The 25,498-nt window shown below is 42.0% G+C and overlaps 1 protein-coding gene across 1 annotated transcript in view; it reads left to right on the forward strand.

Moving 5' to 3' along the window:
- The window catches only part of SYT6 (synaptotagmin 6), a 208,419-nt gene that overhangs the window by 136,937 nt on the left and 45,984 nt on the right, over positions 1 to 25,498 (forward strand). Inside the window, exon 3 of the mRNA XM_040337447.1 lies at positions 17,998 to 18,118. Within this exon, the coding sequence (XP_040193381.1) occupies positions 17,998 to 18,118 (121 nt within the window). The remainder of the gene's footprint in view (positions 1 to 17,997; positions 18,119 to 25,498) is intronic.

Genomic DNA, 25,498 nt, shown 5'->3' on the forward strand with positions numbered 1-25,498 from the left:
GCACTGATGAGGCAGCACTGATGGACACTGATAGGCTGCGCTGAGGGGCACCAATGTGGCTACACTGGTGGACACAGAAGAGGAGACACTGATGAGGCTGCACTAATAGGCGGAACTGATGGATATTGATATGTTGCACTGATGAGCGCTAATAGGCGGCACTGAAGGGCACTGATAGGTGGCACTGATGGACACTGATAGGCAGCACTGATGAGGAAGCACTGATGAGGCTGCACTGATGGGCACTGATAAGGGGCACTAAAGGGCACTGGTAGGCAACACTGATGAGCACTGGTAGGTTACACTGATAGGCACAAATGAGGCAGCACTGGTGGGCACTGATGAGGAGGCACTGGCGAAGCTGAACTGATAGGTGGCACTGATAGGCTGCACTAATGGGCACTGGTAGGCGGCACTGATGGGTGGCACTGATGGGCTGCACTGATGGGCAGCATTAAAGTGCACTGGTAGGCAGCACTGATGGGCACTGATAGGTGGTACAGATAGGCACAAATGATGTAGCACCGGTGGGCACTGATGAGGAGGCACTAGTGAGGCTGCACTAATAGGTTGCACTGATGGGCACTAATAGTTGGCACAGATGGGCACTGGTAGGCAACACTGATAGGTGACACTGATGAGGAGGCACTGATGGACACTGATTAGAAGCACTGGTAGACACTGATTGGCAGGACTGGTGGACACTGATTGACAGCACTGGTGGACATTGGGACTGCACTGATTATAAGTGTAGATGTCCCTTTTACACAAGCCGGTTATCAGCTCTCCTCATGCTGACAGTGTGAGGAAAGGAATGCCAAAAACCGGCTTGTGTTTAAATTGTGATCAGCTGTGGTTAGACACAGCTGATCACGTGGTAAAGAGCCGCTAATTGTCCCTTTTCACCTGATCTGTGATCAGCTTTGTTCCAAGAATACAGCCATCACAGAGCACGCCATCTGCGCACCGCAGCAGACGCGATCACAGGAGGACATCATATGATGCCCTACCAGAACTGGTCGGCCGCACTGTAGCTATCATTCGGCTATATCATGATCTGCAAGTGGTTAATAAAAATCATTCATCCAGCTCAGGAATTAGCCTAATAAAATTTGAATTTTTTTTGCCCTATTCATACAGAATGAAAGAGCATTTTCAATTGAAATAAAAAAAAAAATGGTCTCCAGTACTGGATTGCATAGAGAACTTATCCAGTACAAATCAACACAGATTTTAGTCATTTCAGCCAGAATTCCAGGTATGTAAATGATTTGTCAATTCTTTGGCATAGGGCTGATTACAATTTGCAAACAAGTAGGTATTTACCAGATCAAAGTTTAAATGGCCTCTTATAAAGGCTTCATGTTTCCCATTTTATTTTTAGCCATTCACAATTTTACTTTTGATCTTCACAAACTGTTTATCTCTCCTAAACATCAGAGATAGGCAGCTTTACATATTAAATGAGTATCTTGAACTTTAACAGTAATTGATTTGTCAAACCTGAAAAATAAGGATTTATTTGAAAACTACCATACTAGAATAATCTTCTTGGTCTATATATAAAGTGTTCAATGTGACAAACATCTGCACAGTCAGAACAAAAATTTGCCATATTTTCTCTAATATGATTTGCTTCTATATCTTCAGCACCATCTAGTCTTGCAAAAGTATTCACCCCCTTTGCTTTTTTACATGTTTTGTTGCCTCACAACCTGGCATTAACATGGATTGTTTGAGGATTTGCATCATTTAATTTACAGAACATGCCCACAACTTTGAAGATTTTTTTTATTATTGTGAAGCAAACAACAAAAAGGACAAAATAACAGGAAAAAGTCAATGTGCATAACTATTCACCCCCCTAAAGTCATTACTTTGTAGAGTCACCTTTTGCGGCTATCACAGCTCCAAATCACTTTGGATAAGTCTCTCTAAGCTTCCCACATCTTACCACTGGGATTTTTGCCCATTCCTCCTTGCAAAACTGCTCCAGCTCCTTCAAGTTGGATGGTTTGCGCTTGTGAACAGCAATCTTTAAGTCTGACCACAGATTTTCTATTGGATTGAGGTCTGGGCTTTGACTAGGCCATTCCAACTCATTTACATGTTTCCCCTTAAGCCACTCAAGTGTTGCTTTAGCAGTGTGTTTGGGGTCATTGTCCTGCTGGCAGTTGAACCTCTGTCCTAGCCTCAAATCACACACAGAGTGGTAGCCGGATCGCGGCCAGACCTTTGCGGTTTCCTATAGTTCAAAACCTCTCTATACTTTTTGCTCAAGAATATGCCTGTATTAAGCACCATCCATCTTTCCCTCAACTCTGACCAGTTTCTCAGTCCCGACTGCTGAAAAACATCCCAATATCATGATGCTGCCACCACCATGATGGTGTTCTTTAGGGGATGTGATGTGTTGGGTTTGCGCCAGACAATGTGTTTTCTTTGATGGCCAAAAAGTTCAATTTTAGTCTTATCAGACCAGAGCACCTTCCTCCATACATTTTGGGAGTCTCCCACATGCCTTTTCGCAAACTCATAACGTGCCATTTAGTTTTTTGCTGAAAGTAATGTCTTTCTTCTAGCCACTCTGCCATAAAGCCCAACTCTATGGGGCGTACAGCTTATTGTCGTCCTATGTACAGATACTCCAGACTCTGCTGTGGATTAATGACCTCCTTGCCCGGTCTGTGAGTTTTGGTGTGCGGCCCTCTCTTGGCAGGTTTGCTGTTGCGCCATGTTCTTTCCATTTGGTTATGATAGATTTGATGGTGCTCCTAGGGATCATCAAAGATTTGGATTTTTTTTTATAACCTAACCCTGACTAGGGATGAGCCGAACACCCCCCTGTTCGATTCACACCAGAACCTGCGAACACACCAAACGTTCGTGTGAACTTTAGAACCCCGTTAAAGTCTATGGGACTCGAACGTTTAAAATCGAAAGTGCTAATTTTAAAGGCTAATATGCAAGTGATTGTCCTAAAAAGTGTTTGGGGACCTGGGTCCTGCCACAGGGGACATGTATCAATGCAAAAAAAGTTTTAAAAACTGGCGTTTTTTTCGGGAGCAGTGAATTTAATAATGTTTAAAGTGAAACAATAAAAGTAATATATTCCTTTGTATTTTGTACCTGGGGGGGGGGTGTAAAGTAAGCATGTGAAATAGCGCATGTTTCCCGTACTTACAACTGTCTATGCACAAAGTGTCATTTCTGAAAGAAAAAAAGTTAAACCGGACTCGCGGCTATAATGAATTGTCAGCTCCCGGCAATTCAGAGAGAATTAATTCATAAAGAAAAAAAAAAAAGGTGGGGTCCCCCCAAATTCAATTACCAGGCCCTTCAGGTCTGGTATGGATATTAACCACTTGCCGCCCGCCAATGACAGATTGACGTTGGTAAAGTGGATTCAATACCCTGAGTGGATGCCATATGTGATCGTTGTTGCAGGGTGTCAGTCTGACACCCCGCAACACCGATCTAGGTAAAGAGTCTCTCACAGAGACTCTTTACCAAGTGATCAGCCGTGTCCAATCAAGGCTGATCACAATGTAAACAGGAAAAGCCGGTAATCGGTTTTTCCTCACTCGCGTCTATCAGACGCGAGTAGAGGAGAGCCGATCGGCTGCTCCTCTGACAGGGGGGGTTTGTGCTGATCGATTATCAGCACAGCCCCCCCCCCGGGGATGCCCCCTGGACCACCAGGGATGCCCACTGGACCACCAGGGATGCAAAACAAAAAACACAGATATGCCACCCTAGACCACCAGGGATGACAATGACACAAAAAATGGATGCCAATCAGTGCCCGCAATGGATGCCAATCAGTGCCCACAATGGGCATCACTGATTGGCAGGCATTGTTTGGCACTGATTGGCATCCATTAGTACAATGCATACGATAGTGCCACCTATCAGTGCCCCATCCATGCCACCAATCAGTGCCCATCCATGCCGCCTCTCAGTGCCCATCCATGCCGCCTATCAGTGCCCATCCGTGCCGCCAATCCATGGCCATCCATGCCGCCTATCCGTGCCGCCTATCAGTGCCCATCCGTGCCGCCCATCAGTGCCACATATTAGTGCCCATCAATGCCACCACATCAGTGCCACCTCATCGGTGTCCATCAGTGCCACCTTATCAGTGCCCGTCAGTGCAGTACCATCAGTGCCCATCAGTGAAGGAGAAAACATACTTATTTACAATGTTTTATAACAGAAACAAAAAAAAACGTTTTTTTTCAAAAATTTTGGTCATTTTTTAATTTTTTTTGCAGAAAATAAAAATCCCAGAGATGATCAAATACCAGCAAAAGAAAGCTCTATTTGTGAGTACAAAATGATAAAAACTTAGTTTGGGTACAGTGTAGCATGACCGCGCAATTGTCATTCAAAGTGCAACAGCGCTGAAAGCTAAAAATTGGTCTGGGCGGGAAGGTGTATAAGTGCCCGGTATGGAAGTGGTTAAGGGAAACCCCGCCGTCAATTTAAAAAAAATGACATGGGGTTCCCCCCAAATATCCATTCCAGACCCTTCAGGCCTGGTGTGGATTTTAAGGGGAACTCCACCCCAAATAAAAAAAAATGGCGTGGAGTTCCCCCAAAAATCAACACCAGACCCCTTATCCGAGCACGTAACCTGTCCGGCCGCAGAAAAGAGGGGGGGACAGAGAGCGCCCCCAATCCTGAACTGTACCAGGCCACATGCCCTCAACATGGGGAGGCCCCTTTAACAAAGATCCTGCCCCCCCATGTGAATTGGAAATGGGGTACATTGTACCCCTACCATTTCACGAAGGAAGTGTAAATAGTTGTAAAAAAACACACACCGTGGAAAAAAGTCCTTTATTAAAAAGAAAAAATAAATAAATCCAGCGGTGGTAATCCACTCGGTCCCAGCTCCCCGCTCCAACGTTGTCGGTATCCAGCGACGGGTGATCTCCTGTCCGGTCCAGCGATGAGAAGATCGTCCGGGATCCAGAGCGCAGCATCGCCGGCCGCCTGTCTCCACCGCCGGAGACAGCCCAGCGAATGACGCTGCTGAAGCTGTGACATTTCTTATATTGGTGAGGCGGGGCCATCCGTCACGTGACCCCACCCACTCTGATGCAAGGGGGAAGCCTGGGCTTCCCCAGTGACGTAGCAGAGGGTGCGTCAGAGGGGGACACGGTCATGTGATGGGTGGCCCCGCCTCACCTATATAAGAAATGTCACAGCTTCAGCAGCGTCATTCGCTGGGCTGTCTCCGATGCTGTGCTCTGGGTCCCGGACGATCTTCTCATCGCTGGACCAGGAGAGGAGATCACCCGTCACTGGATACCGACAACGTTGGAGCGGGAGCCGGGACCGAGTGGATTACCACCGCTGGATTTTTTATTTATTTTTTATTTTTAATAAAGGACTTTTTTCCACGGTGGGTGGGAGTGTTTTTTTATAACTATTTACACTTCCTTCGTGAAATGGTAGGGGTACAATGTACCCCATTACCAATTCATATAGGGGGGGCCAGGATCTGGGGGTCCCCTTTGTTAAAGGGGTCTTCCAGATTCTGATAAGCCCCCCGCCCGCAGACCCCCACAGCCACTGGCCAGGGTTGTGGGGATGAAGCCCCTGTCCCCATGTTGAGGGCATGTGGCCTGGTACGGTTCAGAAAAGGGGGGGCACTCTCTGTCCCCCCTCTTTTCTGCGGCCGGCCAGGTTACGTGCTCGGATAAGGGATCTGGTGTGGATTTTTGGGGGAACTCCACGCCATTTTTTTTTAAATTTGGGGTGGAGTTCCCCTTAAAATCCACACCAGACCTGAAGGGTCTGAAATGGATATTTGGGGGGAACCCCACATCATTTTTTTTAATTGATGGCGGGGTTCCCCTTAATGTCCATACCAGACCTGAAGGGCCTGGTAATTGAATTTGGGGGGACCCCCACGCTTTTTCTTTTTTTTTTATGAATGAATTCTCTCTGAATTGCCGGGAGACGACAATTCATTATAGCCGCGAGTCAGTTTTAAATGACTTTTTTTCCTTCAGAAATTACACTTTGTGCAGAGACAGTTCTAAGTACGGGAAACATGCTTACATTACACACCCCCCTAGGTACGAAATTTAAAGGAATATTTCACTTTTATTGTTTCACTTTAAGCATTGTTAAATTCACTGCTCCCGAAAAAACGGCTGTTTTTAAAACTTTTTTTGCATTGATACATGTCCCCTGGGGCAGAACCCAGGTCCCCAAACACTTTTTAGGACAATATCTTGCATATTAGCCTTTAAAATTAGCACTTTAGATTTCTCCCATAGACTTTAACAGGGTGTTCCGTGGCTTTTCGAATTTGCCACGAACAACCCAAATTGTTCGTTGTTCGCCGAACAGGCGAACAGGCAATGTTCGAGTCAAACATGAGTTCGACACGAACTCGAAGCTCATCCCTAACCCTGACTTGTACTTCTCAACAACATTGTCCCTTACTGGTTTGAAGAGTTCCTTGGTCTTCATGGCAGTGTTTGGTTAGTGGTGCCACTTGCTTAGGAGTTGCAACCTCTGGGGAATTTCAAAGAGGTGTGTATATGTAATGACAGATCACATGACACTTAGATTGCACACAGGTGGACATCATTTCACTAATTATGTGACTTCTGAAGGTAATTGTTTGCACCAGAGCTTTGTATGGGTTTCATAACAAAGGGGGTGAATACATACGCCCATGCCAATTATCAGTTTTTTATTTTTGAAAAATAGTTTTATGTATATATTTTTCTAATTTTACTTCACCAACCTAGACTATTGTGTTCTGATCCATCACATATAATTCAGATTAAAAAAAAACATTAAACTAAAGGCTGTAATGTAACAAAATATGTAAAAAGCCAAGGGGGGGGTGAATACTTTTGCAAGGCACTGTAGTGGCTATAATGCTTTTTTTTTTCCAGATTGAGATATTTCTGGAAAACAATGTGTTATGGCCACTAGATGGCGCTAACTATATAGGAGCTAATCATATTAAAGAAAATATGAAAAATTCTCATTCAGACAGTGCAGATGACATAAAAATAATGTTGCAGTTCCATATTATCACAACAATGTTAAAGTACTATATTGACAAAGTTTGGCTCACTTCACATAAGCTCTATGATGTAGAAGCAATTCAGTGCAGCAGAGTTACTGTCAGTCAGTAAGTCATAAATGGTCTAATTGCTTTCACAAAAATGTGGATTTTATAGCGTTATCACAGCAGGGTAAGCAAAAATCTGCTTTTCTGAATGTTTGATGTCGGATTCCCTTTTATCAATCACAGTTGTTGCAGGGCTTCCAGTCTGCTAACAGTTTATTTTATTTATTTATTTTTTATTTGCAATAAATCCAACTTGGGCATGTGGCCTTTTACGGTTCAGGAGGGGGGGGGGGGCCTTCTCTGTCCCCCCTCTTTTCTGCGGCCGGCCAGGTTACGTGCTCGGATAAGGGGTCTGGTGTGGATTTTTGAGGGAACTCCACGACAATTTTTTAAAAAATTTGGGTGGAGTTCCCCTTAAAATCCACACCAGACCTGAAGGGTCTGGAATGGATATTTGGGGGAAACCCCACGTAATTATTTTTTTTTAAATTGATTGCGGGGTTCCCCTTAATATCCATACCAGACCTGAAGGGCCTGGTAATTGAATTTGGGGGGACCCCCACGCTTTTTCTTTTTTATGAATGAATTCTCTCTGAATTGCCGGGAGCCGACAATTAATTATAGCATCGAGTCATTTTTAAATGACTTTTTTCCTTCAGAAATGACACTTTGTGCAGAGACAGTTCTAAGTACACCCCCCCCGGTATGAAATTTAACCACTTACCCCCCGGACCATATTGCTGCCCAAAGACCAGAGTACTTTTTGCGATTCGGGACTGCGTCGCTTTAACAGACAATTGCGCGGTCGTGCAACGTGGCTCCCAAACCAAATTGGCGTCCTTTTTTTCCCACAATTAGAGCTTTCTTTTGGTGGTATTTGATCACCTCTGCGGTTTTTAGTTTTTGCGCTATAAACAAAAATAGAGCGACAATTTTGAAAAAAATGAATATTTTTTACATTTTGCTATAATAAATATCCCCCAAAAATATATAAAAAACATTTTTTTTCCTCAGTTTAGGCCGATACATTTTCTTCTACATATTTTTCGTAAAAAAAAATCGCAATAAGCGTTTATTGATTGGTTTGCGCAAAAGTTATAGCGTTTACAAAATAGGGGGTATTTTTATGTAATTTTTATTATATTTTTTTTACTAGTAATGGCGGCGATCAGCGATTTTTTTTTCAGTACTGCGACATTATGGCGGACACTTCGGACACTTTTGACACATTTTTGGGACCATTGGCATTTTTATAGCGATCAGTGCTATAAAAATGCATTGGATTACTATAAAAATGCCACTGGCAGTGAAGGGGTTAACACTAGGGGGCGGGGAAGGGGTTAAGTATGCCTGGGTGTGTTCTTACTGTGGGGGGGGGGTGGCCTCACTAGGGGAAACACTGATCCTCGGTTCATACATTGTATGAACCGAAGATCAGCATTTCCCCTGCTGACAGGACCGGGAGCTGTGTGTTTACACACACAGCTCCCGGTCCCCGCTCTGTACCGAGCGATCGCGTGTGCCAGGCGGCGATCGCGCCCGCCGGGCACACGCACGGGAGTCGGGGGCGAGCGGGGGGCGTGCGCGCCCCCTAGTGGCGGCTGGGAGAGAGGACGTCATATTACGTGCTCTCGCCCAGCCGAGCCACCTTGTGGACGTATAACGACGGTGCGCGGTCGGCAAGTGGTTAAAGGAATATTTCACTTTTATTGTTTCACTTTAAGCATTATTAAATTCACTGCTCCCAAAAAAAACTGCCGTTTTTAAAACTTTTTTTGCATTGATACATGTCCCCTGGGACAGGACCCAGGTCCCCAAACACTTTTTAGGACAATAACTTGCATATTAGCCTTTAAAACTAGCACTTTAGATTTCTCCCATAGACTTTAACAGGGTGTTCCGCAGCTTTTCGAATTTGCCGCGAACACCCCAAATTGTTCATTGTTCGCCGAACAGGCGAACAGGCAATGTTCAAGTCGAACATGAGTTCGACTCGAACTCGAAGCTCATCCCAAACCCTGACTTGTACTTCTTAACAACATTGTCCCTTACTGGTTTGAAGAGTTCCTTGGTCTTCATGGTAGTGTTTGGTTAGTGGTGCCTCTTGCTTAGGTGTTGCAACCTCTGGGGCCTTTCAAAGAGGTGTGTATAAGTAATGACAGATCATGTGACACTTAGATAGCACACAGGTGGACATCATTTCACTAATTATGTGACTTCTGAAGGTTATTGTTTGCACCAGAGCTTTTTATGGGCTTCATAGCAAAGGGGGTGAATGCATACGCACATGCCAATTATCATTTTTTTATTTCTGAAAAATAGTTTTATGTATATATTTTTTTAATTTTACTTCACCAACTTAGACTATTGTGTTCTGATCCATCACATATAATTCAGATAAAAAAAAAAACATTAAACTAAAGGCTGTAATGTAACAAAATATGTAAAAAGCCAAGGGGGGGGGGGGGGGTGAATAATTTTGCAAGGCACTGTAGTGGCTATAATGCATTTTTTTTTCCAGATTGAGGTATTTCTTGAAAACCATGTGTTATGGCCACTAGATGGCGCTAACTATATTGGAGCTAATCATATTAAAGAAAATATGAAAAATTCTCATTCAGACAGTGCAGATGACATAAAAATTATGTTGCAGTTCCATATTATCACAACAATGTTAAAGTACTATATTGACAAAGTTTGGCTCACTCCACATAAGCTCTATGATGTAGAAGCGATTCAGTGCAGCAGAGTTACTGTCAGTCAGTAAGTCATAAATTGTCTAGTTGCTTTCACAAAAATGTGGATTTTATAGCGTTATCACAGCAGGGTAAGCGAAAATCAGCTTTTCTGAATGTTTGATGTCGGATTCCCTTTTATCAATCACAGTTATTGCAGGGCTTCCAGTCTGCTAACAGTTTATTGTATTTATTTATTTTTTATTTGCCATAAATCCAACTTACACATCTTTTTTATCTTCAAGGACCTGTCTTAAACTTGCCAACCTCCAATTAACTAGTGAAATACTTATAACTAATTATTAAAATAAGCATTTCATTTTGATGTGGTTTCCTATAGAGAGTTTAAAACCTCTCTATACTTTAGCACTGCTGTAAGCATGTCGCTGACTGTCAGCAATGCTATTTAGGTAGACTTCATGGAAGATGAGAAGGTGAATATCGAACAAATTCCCATAACTACTAAGCATTAATAGAAAAATTTAAAGTTCCGGCCAGGGCTCAGAAGCTCTGGTAATGGCCGTACATGCAGTACAATGACATTGTATGTGATCATACTTGGGGTATGTAGAGGGGACAACATAGAAAATGTAAGAGGTATTGATGCTTAATGCGGGACTTTTGCGCAAATAAATTCCTGACACTTTGCAATACAGCAGCTTTATTTTTTTTTAAACTGTACCTTTGATTGTTAAAAAGAAGCACTTAAAGTAGAATTCTAGTCATACCCTAAGTCCAAATTCACCCCCACCTCTATTCTAAGACTATTACCCTGTAAAAGAAAAGATACCTATACTTATCTATTCTGAAGTCGTGCCAGTCTGGTCACATGACCAGCTCCTAGCGCCCGCTTCAGTCCAGCTTACAGCCCTGGCTTCAGTGTAGAGGAAAGGCAGCAACAATGGTTGTCCTGTAAGCCTATGATATGATCATCACCCAAGCTCTGCAGCCAATGTCACTGCCTCTTCTCTACACTGAAGCCGCTGTTTGAAGCCGGTCATGTGACCGAACTAGAGCAGCATCAGAAGAGGTGAGTATAGAAATCATTTCATTTTACAGGGTAGATAGAATAGTCTTAAGCCCTGATGGACCGTTTTCATCGGTTAACCGATGAAGCTGACTGATGGTCAGTCGTGCCTACACACCATTGGTTAAAAAAACGATCGTGTCAGAACACGGTGATGTAAAACACAACGGCTTGCTGAAAAAAACGAAGTTCAATGCTTTCAAGCATGCGTCGACCTGATTCTGAGCATGCGTGGATTTTTAACTGATGGACGTGCCTACTAACGATCGTTTTTTTTCTATCGGTTAGGAATCCATCGGTTAAATTTAAAACAAGTTGGCTTTTTTTTAACCGATGGATAAATAACCGATGGCGCCCACACACAAACAGTTTGGACCGATGAAAACGGTCCATCAGACCGTTCTCATCGGTTTAACCGATCGTGTGTACGCGGCCTTAGAATGGGGGTGGCAGAAGATTTAGGCTTAGTTAAGATTTGACTAGAATGCCACTTTAAACTCTTGTTAGAGGTGATCTGCAGAGGGTAAAACACCCTTTCCCCCACTCTACCCCCTGTACCTAATCTATATATTTCATATTTAAAACAAAAACTACCTAAAAAGCCCTAATCACCTAAAACGTTGATCTTGGGAAATTTCAGGTCCCAGGTCTTTTTTTCTAGGTCTTTGGTGTGTGAGGGTCTAGTCTGCAGGGTCAGGTAAGTAAACGGGGGCTCTGCCTAGGGTAAGATGTTGTCATCAATCTCATGCAAGCAGGACAAAAAATGTCTTCACTCTTCTCTCCTCCAGTGATCAGGGTGGAGAAAAGGTGTTAATCCATGTCAAATATCCATAAACATGGCCACAAACTGCACATGTACCAGGGTTACATGACTGTGTCATCTCTAAGCCAGCATCTCAGCAAGTAGATGCTGACCCTGGATGATACTTGAAAAAAATTCTCTTTCCTTCTAATAGAAAGCTGCTGAAAGCATTTCCTGGTGATGACTACTGTGATCTCTGTAATAGGAAATAAATACCTGGAAATGTTACACTTATATGTTACTTAGCTTGCCTCCACTGAACATAAAAAATGTATTGGACATTAGTTCCACTTTCATTTAATGGATGAAGAAATCCAACTCTGATCATGTAGACATGTTATTTAATGCAGGTACTTTGCTGTGCTATAGAACAGTGATTCCCGACAAGTTAAGGGGTACTGAATGCTCATCCTGTCAAAAGTACCGTATATGTTTGTTTAAAGATGACAGTGGCCATACACACTTAATTTTTTATTATCTGATCAATCCGCTATAATTTCTGCTCAATTTAGACTCATTGTAGATTGGATGCAATCAAAGTGAGTTGATCTTCCTGGGTTGAAAATGATTGATCATTTTACATCGATTAGCATGCACTGAGAAGCTTTGGTGATTTAAATCGTATTTCAGTCATTCAGATTATGAGTTTGCATTGTTGTTACAGAGATATTATAGCATCTTCATTCTACTGATCAAAATCCACTCTCTCATGTGTGGCATATCGATCGATTGGGTTGTCCGCTATACATTGATATACTGTAGATAGTTTTGAGCTCTAGTTTTAAAAAGATGATCATATATCCCTGTAGGAGAGGGTTGCATTTTGGGGAGCTGCTTTAGTGTATGGGATAAAACTCCAATTAACTATTATTTAAAATCCACAGTTCATCTGCGCTACTAGAAAAATGATAAGATCAAATAGCAGCCAGCAAATAAACATTGATCACAAATATACAAGATAAAAAGGTAAACATGCAGCGCTGAAAATCAAATGATGTTGCACAAATGATAGGTAAAGGAATGATAGGTAAGGGAAAGATAAAATCCCCACACCAATCTTCCGTGCACAGGTAAAGCACACCACACCATTATGTTCACAGCGGGATGAATGGGGCCCTCAAATTATAGAGTGACATTCAGAGCGAGCAGGCCCGTCAGGAAAAAGACAGGCAAAACAAGCAACTGCTTGGGGCCCCGAGCTGGCCAGGGGCCCCAGCAGAGCGGGCCCTTGCCGCGCCGCCGCTTTCAATAAATGCTGCAGCCTGTAGCGTGGCCAAGCTCTTTTCCTAATTCCTCCTGCAGTCTGGCCGGGTACCGTAACCGCGTTGTACAGGAGATTCAGTTTGCTGTTCCCGGCCGGACTGACAGGAAGTGCACACACTCAGTGCTCACTTCCTTTCAGTCCGGCCGGGAACAGCCAACTGAATCTTCTGCCGAGCGGTATGCGGGAAGGGGGGGTAAAAAGAACATGGGGGGAGCCTGAGGCAGTCAGAAGAAGTACTAGCCAACGTTCGGCAGCAGCAGTATGCGGTGGTATGCGGTAGGGAGGGGGGCAGCAGCTGTATGCAGCGGTATGCGGTAGGGAGGGGGGTAAAAAGAACATGGGGGGGAGGCAGTCAGAAGAAGTACTAGCCGACGTTCGGAAGCAGAACTGCAATCATTCATTCGATAGAAGCTCACCAAATGGTAAATGCAAGAGACACTTCCATAGTAATGGATATTTTAAAAAGATGTAAAGCTTTATTGTAGTGTACTTACAAAAATTCCAAAGAAAACAGCATTCCAATCGATCGGTACAAAGAGGGCACGTGCTTGCATCATTTAGCTTCAGGTCCTGTCTAACACGTTTCGTCATCAACTGACATCATCAGAGGCATGGCCTACTGATGCAAGCAAGCCTATAAATACATTACAACCGGAAGTTGGTAAACCGGATATGACATACCCGAAAGCGATCCGAACACTCAGATGCGCTCCAAATAGCGGAAGAGTTACACTGAGTTTAGAAATCGCAGAGGTGATCAAATACAACAAAAAGAAAGCTCTATTTGTGGGAATAAAAAGGACGTCAATTTTGTTAGGGAGCCATGTCGCACAACCGTGCAATTGTTAAATCAACGCAGTGCCAAATCGCAAAAAGTGGCCCAGTCATTTGGCAGCCAAATCCTCCGGGGCTGAAGTGGTTAAACATCCTTTACTATTGTAAAATAGGGGGTGTAATGGCGCTTACCAATAGGAATAAACGATAAAATATATTACACATAAACGCACAGCAATTTGTGAAGTAAGAGCAGTGTATTCTTTTTCTCAACACAATATAGTTGTTGATGTATGGTGGGATATAAGGAAATAGGAGTGGAACACGTTTAATCGGATACACTGGTCTTACTTCACACATTGCTGTGCATTTATGTGTAATATATTTTATCGTTTATTCCTATTGGTAAGCGCCATTACACCCCCTATTTTACAATTGATCTTCGGTGTGTGAGCACCTTTTAGTAGTGGCTGCTGCTCTTGATAGTATTTTACTTAGTATTTTATTTAATTTTATCATCTTATTATTCATGATTAGAGTTTTAGTGCCTTTGGTTAGTTTTGGTTTTGCGCATTAGTTCCCCCCGTTTACATCCTTTACTATTGAAGTGTCTCTGCTTTTAAAATTTGGTGAGCTTCTATTGATTTAATTATTGCGGTTTGGATCATGCGGAGGTCAATCTAATTCTTTTGGTCAGATATCCGGGAGGCTGGTCATCATCGCTCCGTCAGGTGTTCTGGACTGCTCGGATGACATAACATAGTGTTCACTTGCTCTGAATGCCACTATATTTTGGGAGCCCCATTCATCTGGTAAGGAGACCCACTGTAAGCACGGTGGTGTGCTTTACCTGTGTAAGGGAGATTGGTGTGGGGATTTTTCATCTTTCTCTCCATCATATGTTATATGGACTTCCTATACCCATCATAAGTGCAATATCATTTGATTTTTAGCGCTGCATGTTTACCTAATTAACTATTATTCATGGGTCATTGCACTAAAAACTGTGCCAAAACTAATCGCACTGAAAACAAAAATATTTCCCATTGCTCTTTTCATAGTCACCAGGACAGGAGGCAGGAAGAATCTCTCTAATGGAAACACAGACAAAAATACAAGCATCCACAGTAGTACAGGAATATTTTCCAAAATCTTGCCATGCAGCTGCATTGATGCGAATGGGCACCATTGAAAAATATGTGATTTCCATTGTCATGCAATTTTATGCAACCCAAGTCGCAACTGATATTATACTAGTGGGAACTAAGCCTAATGCATTAATTAGATCTACTCAGTGCCTTATCAGAATTTACCTTTAAGCCCGCTAGTATTTCATGTGACTTTTTTAAACGCATTTTTCCTAAATATAATATATTATGCATTGATTAATGCATAGTTTAATTTTGCTGGCTGATGCAGCTATTTCATTTTGAATTAAATAACCACATTATATTACTCAATGTTCCATGTTTCATATCAATTTCAATTTACTCTTAGTTTATTATAATAATAACAAAGCAAAAATCTGCCATTTAAAATTTAGTTTATTTGAACAATGAAAGCAGGATCTTGGTAAACATGTCTGCAAAATAATAAATAATAATAAAACAATTTCTCGCATCTATAATGACCATTCAATTAGCATTTACCTGTTGTAGAGGTCTAAACAAAACCTATATTGAAATTCATAGCTGTTTTTCAACATTGTTTAAAAGCAAACTTCTGTCTTGCCAGTATTTTGCAGAGTAACAGCATAGGCAGATTTCACCTACCTTCCTCACATTAGCTGCTGTGGTCCTCCACCACATCCCCATAATATAAAGTATTTTCCAAATATTGGGAAACATATACCATTCCCCTTTCCTTTATTGCAATGCTAGTTTTCTGAAAGATTAGTTGGGATCCAGCACTGTCACATGCTGGTGAGGTAAGTACAGCCTGCCTATGGCATCTCCTGTAAAAAAAAATATTTGTTACTATGTCTATCATGGGAAAACGTCAGCTTTACTTTAGTAACACCCTCCTAGTATGGGTTGCTAGGTAAATTTAGTTTTTGGCTCCTCTGTAGTCATTGGAGTAGCTATGGGAAAGTCAAATAGGCAGCCTGAATATTTTTTCTGCTGCAGCCAATCCCTGGGGAGATGTGGCCAGTAGGTGATTGGAGGAGATCATAAGTAGTGTGGGGTCTGAGCAAAGCTGGGGTCTAGTCCTGTTGGGGAAGTTTTCAATCTCAGGGGCTGCTGCCTCTTTAAGGCAGTCCTGCTAAAATCTGCTGATGATGATCAAGGTCCCAGCTATAGAAGATTACTTCTTGATTACTTCTTGGGCTAAGGATTTGGTCTGGAGGACCCACTGAAGAGTGCCTGTTGTGAGCTTGGGGGTGTGTAGCTGCCATGGGAAATTGTGAGTACTGATCCAAGCTCAAGAATCAAGTAATTGTGTGTTGTTCTACTTTAAGGGGATGGCGGGAGCTCTTTCTCTGAGACTACTCCTACAGGGGCTCAATTCTGATTTTCCCTTTGGTTACTGGTTTAAAGACTGCTAAAAGTAGTTTAACATTGTCAATTGTGTCCTATTGTTACCAGTCAACATTTCTGGAGTATCCCATACCACCCCAACCCCTCTCCTGTTACAAGTTCTACAAGCAATAAATTATAAAATGACATCCCCTAGACTATTTAAGGGAGCCAGAATGAATAGACTGTTGCCTGTGTGAATTGTAGCATCTGCAATGTTTTGGGAAAGAAGCAGTTATTATAGTGGTCTCTAAAAGGGGTTGTAAAGGTTTGTTTTTTATTTTCTAAAAAGGTTCCTTTAAGCTTGTGCATTGTTGGTTCACTTACCTTTTCCTTCAATTTCCCTTCTAAATGTATTTTTTTTTCTTTGTCTGAATTTCTCACTTTCTGTTCCTCCTCAGCGTGCTTGCCCCCTCCCTTGGGACTACATCCCTGCCGGGAGACGCTGTGAACACAGCATCTCCCTGCAGGGATGTAGTCCCAAGGGAGGGATCAAGCACGCTGACTAACCCCCAGCCAGAATGCCTTGGATGATGGGGGCAAGCTTACTGAGGAGGAACAGGAAGTGAGAAATTCAGACAAAGAAAAAACATTTAGAAGGGAAATAGAAGGGAAAGGTTAGTGAACCAACAATGCACTTAGCTTAAAGGAACCTATTTAGAAAATAAAAAACAAACCTTTACAACCCCTTTAAGGGGGGTTAGTGCTATATTTTAAAGCCCAACTTCAGGAAACTTGAAAATTCTCCCTTGCATTGGGACTGTGCCCATCCTGCAAGGATTTACTGTTGATTAATGTCTTGAAAATGAAAAGCTGTTTTGTTTAGCTGATCCTATGCTTCCCGGCACTGTTCCTCAATGTCCTCACATTCAATTCATTGCTATGAACCATGCATTTGTCTCTTGATGGCATCAAGACTTTAGACCACTGGAGCATGGGGGAGAAGATGTTGTGGGGACCAGTCTAAAGGTGTGGAGGATCAGGAAATAGGGTAAGTAGATCTACCTTTCCATGTCCCCTAGACCTAAATGAGCAGGGCAGCTGCAGCCCAGCTGCAAGGAAGAATTGTCAAGTTTCTTGGAGTTGTGCTTTCTTTAAAGCTTTTGTGCTCTGTGATACCTTTGTAGGCAATACATCATTAAAATACACAGTAGTGGTCAGAACCACAGCTCACAGGGAAAGCATGTCTGATGAAAAGGGTTCTTCAGCAGTCGTAGCACTCAATAAAGCAAATATTGGTAGTGCAGGAAGCAAGACGGGTAAGTGCCTTTAAAAATAAGGCTAAACTATACAAGGAAGCAAAGCACAGTTTTTGTTATTGTTTTGATAAGTAAAGTTGCTTTCAAGTTTTTGATAAAATAAGAGTGATTTTCCTTCTCCAACAAATAGAATGCGTTTAACATTCCTCAGTATGTTAGCTGGCAGTTTTCTCTGGCTCTAATCTGAATCTGTTGTATGAGTGTATTGATTGATGTCTTGAATTTTTTATATACCTTTACAAAGTTTATTTAGAAGTTTGCCTTACTTTGAATGTTAAACAGAAGGTGCTTTGTTGCTATAACCTTAGTGATGTTTTATTATTAATATTTCATCTGTGGTCTCCTGGTACATTAAAGGACCCTTGACATTTCAGTTCCTGAAATACAAATTTAAGAGACAAACTTAAATCTAATCTCGGTAAAATCATCCGCCTAATGCCAATGTACTCCAAAAAGCTAGTCACATAGCATTTTTTTTTTCATTTGATAACTTTGATTTCATTTTCTATTTTAAGGAAAGTGTGGACCTTGGAGAAATCATGTTCTCTCTGTGTTATCTACCTACGGCTGGACGCTTGACCTTAACAGTAATAAAATGTAGGAATCTAAAAGCAATGGACATTACTGGTTATTCAGGTATGTAAAACATAAAAAAAAATTGAACAAACGTGAAATGCTGTATCACTGTACAAAGCTCTACTTAACCTAATAAAAATGAAATCAGGGCACTTTACAGATTCAAAGGTTCCCAGCAAAAAACGAATAATGCTAGCTTTTTGATACATTCAATATTTGTTGAAAAATACATTTCACAGTCATAGTAAGAAACTCGAAAATAGTAAAGCATAGTAAGGAAAGGAAAGAAGTAGGGAAAACTGTATGTATGTCTGTTAACATATCATAACAGAATTTGAACATTGTGTATTTTAAGTTTTGTCTAAAGAAAAATTATAGGAATAAGAATTTTTTTTGTTGTCTATTGATATAAAGTGCCCATTGGGTTGTCACTTTACTACAGAAGTAGAGAAGGATGACTTTGCATAGCTTAGTGAATAAGGTACATTTAACAAAAAAAAATAATAATAATAATACCCAATCACATGTAGGGATGAGCTAAACACCCCTTGGTTCAGTTCGCAGCAGAACATGAGAACAGGCAAAAAATGTGTTCAAAAACCGTTAAAGTCTATGGGACACGAACATGAAAAATCAAAAGTGATAATTTTAAAGGTTAATATGCAAGTTATTGTCATAAAAAGTGTTTGGGGACCCGGGTCCTGCCCCAGGGGACATGTATCAATGCAAAAAAAAAGTTTTAAAAATGGGCGTTTTTTCGAGAGCAGTGATTTTAATAATGCTTAAAGTGAAACAATAAAAGTATTCCTTTAAATTTCGTACCTGTGGGCGTCTATAGTCTATAGTATGCCTGTAAAGTAGTGCATGTTTCCCGTGTTTAGAACAGTCCCTGCACAAAATGACACTTCTAAAGGAAAAAAAGTAATTTAACACTACTCACGGCTGTAATGAATTGTCAGGTCCCGGTAATACAGATAAGTCATTAAAAAAAGCACCAAATTTTAAAATAAAATGCTTAGGGGTCTCCCCAAATTTGACACCAGGCCCTTCAGGTCTGGTATGGATTTTAAGGGGAACCCCACGCCAAAAGTAAACAAAAAATTGCGTGGGGTTCCCCCAAAAATCCATATCAGACCTTTATCCGAACACGGCCGGCCGCAGGAAAAGAGGGGGGGACGAGAGAGTGTCCTCCTCCTGAACTGTACCAGGCCACATGCCCTCAACATGGGGCCTCATCCCCAAAACCCTTGCCCGTAGTTGTGGGGGTCTGTGGACGGGTTGAGCTTTTCTGAATCTGGAAGCCCCCTTTAACAAAGGGGACCCCTAGATCCCACCCCCCATGTGAATTGGTAATGGGGTACATTGTACCCCTTACAATTTCACCCAAAAAAGTGACAACAATGGTAAAAAAAACATACACACAGCTTGGGACAAGTCCTTTAATTAAAAAGAAAAAAACAATATAATCCTTCAACGACCCGACGATACAGGCCACCACGATCGATTCTGCCTCCATGGAAGATGCCTGCCGAATGACGTGAGACCCGCCGTGACAGCTCTTAAATAGCCAAGGGCAGGGCCACCCGTGATGTGCGTGGGTGACCCCGCCCCTCTCTGACACTACAGGAGCTTCCGGCAGTTTCCGCATTGGCGTCACCGGTGACCCCACCCCCTTCTGACACCACGGGAAACCCCTCTTGCGTCAGAGGAGGACGGGGTCACCCGTGACACCACAGGGAAATTGCATGTATACTCCGTTACTAATTCACATGGGGGGTGGGATCTGGGGTCCCCTTTGTTAAAGGGGGCTTCCAGATTCCGATAAGCCCCCCGCCCGCAGACCCCCACAACCACCGGGCAAGGGTTGTGGGGATGAGGTCCTTGTCCCCATCAACATGGGGACATCCTCCCCATGTTGAGGGCATGTGGCCTGGTATAGTTCAGGAGGGGGGGCGCTCTCTCGTCTCCCTCTTTTCCTGTGGCCGGCCAGGTTGTGTGCTCAGATAAGGGTCTGGTATGGATTTTTGGGGGAACCCAATGGCATTTTTTCTCTTATTTTGAAGTGGGGTTCCCCTTAAAATCCGGTATGGATTTTGAGGGGGACCCCTATGCCATTTTTTTTTATTTGGTGCAGGGTTCCCTTAATATTCATACCAGACCCAAAGGGCCTGATAATGGACTGGGGGGGGGAACCCATGCTGTTTTTTCAATGACTTTATCTGTATTGCCAGGACCCGACCATTTATTATAGCCGCGAGTAGTTTTAAATGACTTTTTTTCCTTTAGAAATGTGCTACATTACAGACATACTATAGACATCCCATAGGTATGAAATTTAAAGGAATATTTCACTTTTAATGTTTCACTTTAAGCATTATTAAAATCACTACTATTTTTAAAGCGTTTTTTTTGCATTGATGTCCCCTGGGGCAGGACCTGAGTCCCCAAACACTTTATGACAATAAATGTATATTAACCTTTAAAATTAGCACTTTTGATTTCTCCCATAGACTTTTAAAGGGTGTTCCGCGGCTTTCGAATTTGTTTGCTATTCGGCAAACAGGCGAACACCCGATGTTCGAGTTGAACTTACGTTCGACTCGAACATGGGGCTCATCCCTAATCACATGTAAGGAAAATGTAAAAAAAAGTTTTTTGCTCACATATGATTGGTTAAACAAAGCTTCACCTATTTTACTGAAATGAGACAAATGAGTTGACAGCATGTTCAGTTTGAACATGCTGTCAACTCTATTGTGTGGATTTCTACTTTTCCACAAGTAGGAGACAGAATTTTACAGATTTAGATGTATAATTTTAATTGAAGGTAAACACATTAGGATTTTTAAACTAATTTCAGGATTAAATACAATCAAGACTTTCTTCCTAATAACAGCATGTTTCGATTACCTAGACAACCAAAACTATATCATATGAATAAGGTCACAACCTATATATTATACAGTATTGCAGCTTACAATTCTTAGATGTGATGACAAGTTAGTTTCTTTTTTAAGGCTTTCTTTATTCTATTTTCATCTGGTAGCCCAATTAGTTAGTCTGTTGTTTTACAACAGAAAAGCTCTCTTGCAGTTACATGAATGCGACAGATCATTTAACACCAGTAGGGGTGCTTAAAATGATCAGCTTGTTTTTATTAACCACTTGCTTACTGGGCACATATACCCCCCTCCTGCCCAGGTGAAATTTCAGCTTCCGGCACTGCGTCGCTTTAACTGACAATTGCACGGTCGTGCGACGTGGCTCCCAAACAAAATTGACGTCCTTTTTTCCCCACAAATAGAGCTTTCTTTTGGTGGTATTTGATCGCCTGTGCGGTTTTTATTTTTTGCGCTATAAACAAAAAAGAGCAACAATTTTGAAAAAAAAATACAATATTTTTTACTTGTTGCTATAATAAATAGCCCAATTTAAAAAAAAAAATTTCTCAGTTTAGGCCGATACGTATTCTACATATTTTTGGTAAAAAAAAATTAAAAATCGCAATAAGCAACTGGTTTGCGCAAAAGTTATAGCGCCTACAAAATAGGGGACAGAATTGTTTTTTTTTTTATTATTTTTTTTTTACTAGTAATGGCGGCGATCTGCGATTTTTATTGGGACGGCGACATTATGGCGGACACATCGGACACATTTTTGGCGCCATTCACATTTATACTGCGATCAGTGCTATAAATATGCACTAATTACTGTACAAATGTGACTGGCATTGAAGGGGCTAACACTAGGGGGTGAGGAAGGGGTTAAATGTATTCCCTATATAGTGTTCTAACTGTAGGTGGAGGGGGGTGACTGGGGGGGTGACCGATCTGTGTCCCTATGTACAAGGGACACAGATCGGTCTCCTCTCCAGAGACAGGGACACGGCCAACACAGAGTTTCCCCGATGCGCGCTCGGGAGCGCGCGCGGGGAACGTCAATTGACGTCCAGTTGGATTTTCAGGTCCGCGCTGTAGCTGTCATTCGGCTATAGCGCGGGCCTGAGGTGGTTAATGTAAAACCTTTATCCCAAAAGGAAAGAAAATGTTTGCAGTAACTGGTTTACAAGGTATAAGCTGGAGTTTAGCTTCAATTGGTTAGTGTATCTGCCAGTACATCTAGCATTCCCCTCACCCCAGACTGAATCAAAAAGTTCCTGTCCAAACCTTCCCCCTGTGTTCATTCATTCAGAGTGGTGTGTATGTAATACATGAGGTTTGTTACTGCTCAAAAAATAACCTAAAAAAGAAAATGAATAAAGCCATCACATCTAATAATTGGTAAGCCGCAATATATTATATTTTTGGTTTTGGATTTAATGTTGCTTTAATCAAAAACTTGAATAAACTCCAAGAAGACCAGGGAGGATGTTTGGGACATCAGTGGAGTGTGGAGAGGGTATGTAAAGCTTGGCAAACCTTTTTATTTAATATGGGGGAGGGGTAAAAAAATAATAAAGCATAGAAGTTGTAGTTCTACTTTAACTTAATGAAATCTGTTTGTTCAAAGCAAAGTAACACGTTTCTTTAATTATCCAACCTTTTCCAAGCATATGCTTAGTTTTCCTTTCCACCCCTGCTGTTGTGATCAGGAAGTGATGTAAATACCTGATCAAAACATATAATGTGTTGCACTTCCTTTACCCAGTGTAAAATGAACAAATATTTTTATGTGTAGTCTCTACAAAGAAACGTGGTGGCGTAACACGTATAGGAGGGGCAGCGGAATGGCATGGCGCTTGTACCCTGTAGGAGAATCTGTGCTGGCGGCTTGTGAGGTGTCACTGATACAATAAATAAGCAAGTGTTTTAAGTTGTTTTAGTGTGGTGCGCTTTAAGCACCTGAAAAATGTAGATGCTCTTGTGGATTTTTAATACATTTTATCTGGTTGTATGATATTAGCACTATTGGCGATCCTTTCTTTCATACATGCAAATGGTTAGACTGTCATGATGTGAGGAGACACGGTGACGTCATTAAGGGTGAGCAATGAGGAGCTAATCTAATCCTAGTCCTGGACTATAGAGCATTTTCATGCACCCCCTTTTGACTCGAAGGGGGGGCATAAGGTGAGGTGTTGCACTGGCAAAATGAAAATCACAAGGAGCTGCTGGTGGAGGGATTTTTAGTGTTATAGTGCCTAAAAAGCACCCCAGTGCAAAGGGGGTCTAAAAACAGTGTCACTAATGGATATCCCGAAAACATGGATGGTCTCAAACATCAGTCTGTAATCTTTTATCTCTGATCAAGTTTCTCTCTGTAACTTCTTAACAAAGATTATGCTGGCTGGACACTTATGCTGGTCAGAGATGGTTAGTTTATTTTTTTTTTTCATTCAGCCAGTAAGATGAGTAACAGATTCCTCTATCCACACAAGTGAGGCAAATGGAGCAATCTCCCCCACTGGGACATTGTATTTTGAAAGCAGGACCCACCCCTGTCAGAATACACTGATCAGTTGCTGCAGCAGATTGGCTGCTGATCGAGAAAAGTTTTCCATTATGTCCCTTCGACAGAAATCGATCAAATGGTTGACTTCTGTCAAGCAGCAGATGGGCACACATTGATCAGAATTTGGTTTGTCCCTGTTGAACTGGAAGAATTTTGATCAGTGTATGGCCAGCTTTACAGACATATGGCTCTTTGGCAATTGGAGGTTCAAGTGGTATTTAAACCTTTATCTTTCAAGGCAAGACAATATCGAAAGGCTTCTGTGTATATTTCCCACTCAACCAGTACTTACCATATCAGTTTTGTGAGGTACAGTCACAGCTTGTTTCCTCCATGTCAAACAGACTTAACTGCAGCAGCCAGCATCTTTAGGAATACCCCTCCCAGGAGGAGACATCCCTGCTTATTTTTCCATCCCCTGGGCCCAAAGGCCTGGAAAAAGAGAGAAAATTTTCAAAGTGACATGTTAATCAAAGGTGTGCTGGATACAGCTTGCTATTAGTTAGCTAGCTGTAGAAACCAATCAAGTTTTCATAGAGCGCAGTAGCTCTGGTGAGGCTGCTCCCAACAAAATACAGGACAACACCAGGGAACTCAGAGTATAAGATCCTTGTATACAAAGAGAGCATCAGGCCAAAATACTAAGGGCCAGATTCACGTAGGGAGCGCGTATTTGTGAGCGGGCTTAACGTATCCTATTTACGCTACGCCTCCGCAACTTTGACAGGCAAGTGCAGTATTCTCAAAGAAAAGTTGCGGCGGCGTAGCGTAAACAGGCCGGCGTAAGCCCGTCTAATTCAAATATGGAACATGTGGGCGTGCTTTATGTTAATTTATTGTGACCCCGCGTAAATTACGCTTTTTATGAACGGCGCATGCACCGTCCGTGAAAGTATCCCAGTGCGCATGCTCCAAATTAACCCGCAAAAAGCCAATGCTTTCAACGTGAACATAAATGACGCACATCGCTATTCGCGAACGACTTACGCAAACGACATAATCGACGGAAAATTTGACGCTGTTCCGACGTCCATACCTAACATTGGTATGCCTCATCTACGCCTCATAGAGCAGGGGTAACTTTACGCCGGAAAAAGCCTAACGTAAACGGCGTATCTGTACTGCGTCGGCCGGGCGTACGTTCGTGAATAGGCGTATCTAGCTGATTTACACATTCTAGGCGTAAATCAGCGTACACGCCCCTAGCGGCCAGCGTAAATATGCAGTCAAGATACAACGGCGTAGGAGACTTGCGCTGGTCGTATCTTAGAGAAATTCTGGCGTATCTGATTCTTTGAATCAGGCGCCAAGATACGACGCCTCAGACTCAGAGATACGACGGCGTATCTGGAGATACGCCGTTGTATCTCCTACGTGAATCTGGGCCTAAGAGTCCAAAATCTTGTATATGTTGTATTTGATCATAATAGAGAAGTGTGTAACAGCTAGTGTGTCTCAGGGCAACAACATAAGCCTCGGTTCACACTACAATGCAGTGCGGGAAATTCAAGTTGTACTGCCTTCACAATCTGCAGCAGGTGTAAGTGCAATCTTAACGGCACCCCAAACGCAGTGCGTTCCAGCTGCAGTGTGTGCCCAAAATTGCTCCATGCATGATTTTGGTGCAGATGCAGTTCCATTTGAGCCATTTAAAATAAAATGGCTAAAATCGCATCGCACTTAATCGCATGTGAATTGGACAGGAATGCAATTCATATGCAATTCATAGTGTGAACCTAGGCTAAAGGAACAGGGATACAAAGAAGGACATATTTTCTGAATAAATTGGATGCAGACATGCTACAAAATGAATTCATCAAAACAAAACCAGTAATATAAAATTCTATCAAGACAAGTAATGTGAACAAAAATCAAATATTGTAAAATTTCGCAATGTACTTAAAAATATATATAAAGTACCTAATTTAAAGTTATTACATAAGATATATTATGTTGATAACTTGAAACTTTATGTTTAGCTGATATCCC

Source organism: Rana temporaria, chromosome 2, assembly GCF_905171775.1.
Source record: "Rana temporaria chromosome 2, aRanTem1.1, whole genome shotgun sequence".
In the NCBI taxonomy this organism is placed as follows: domain Eukaryota; kingdom Metazoa; phylum Chordata; class Amphibia; order Anura; family Ranidae; genus Rana; species Rana temporaria.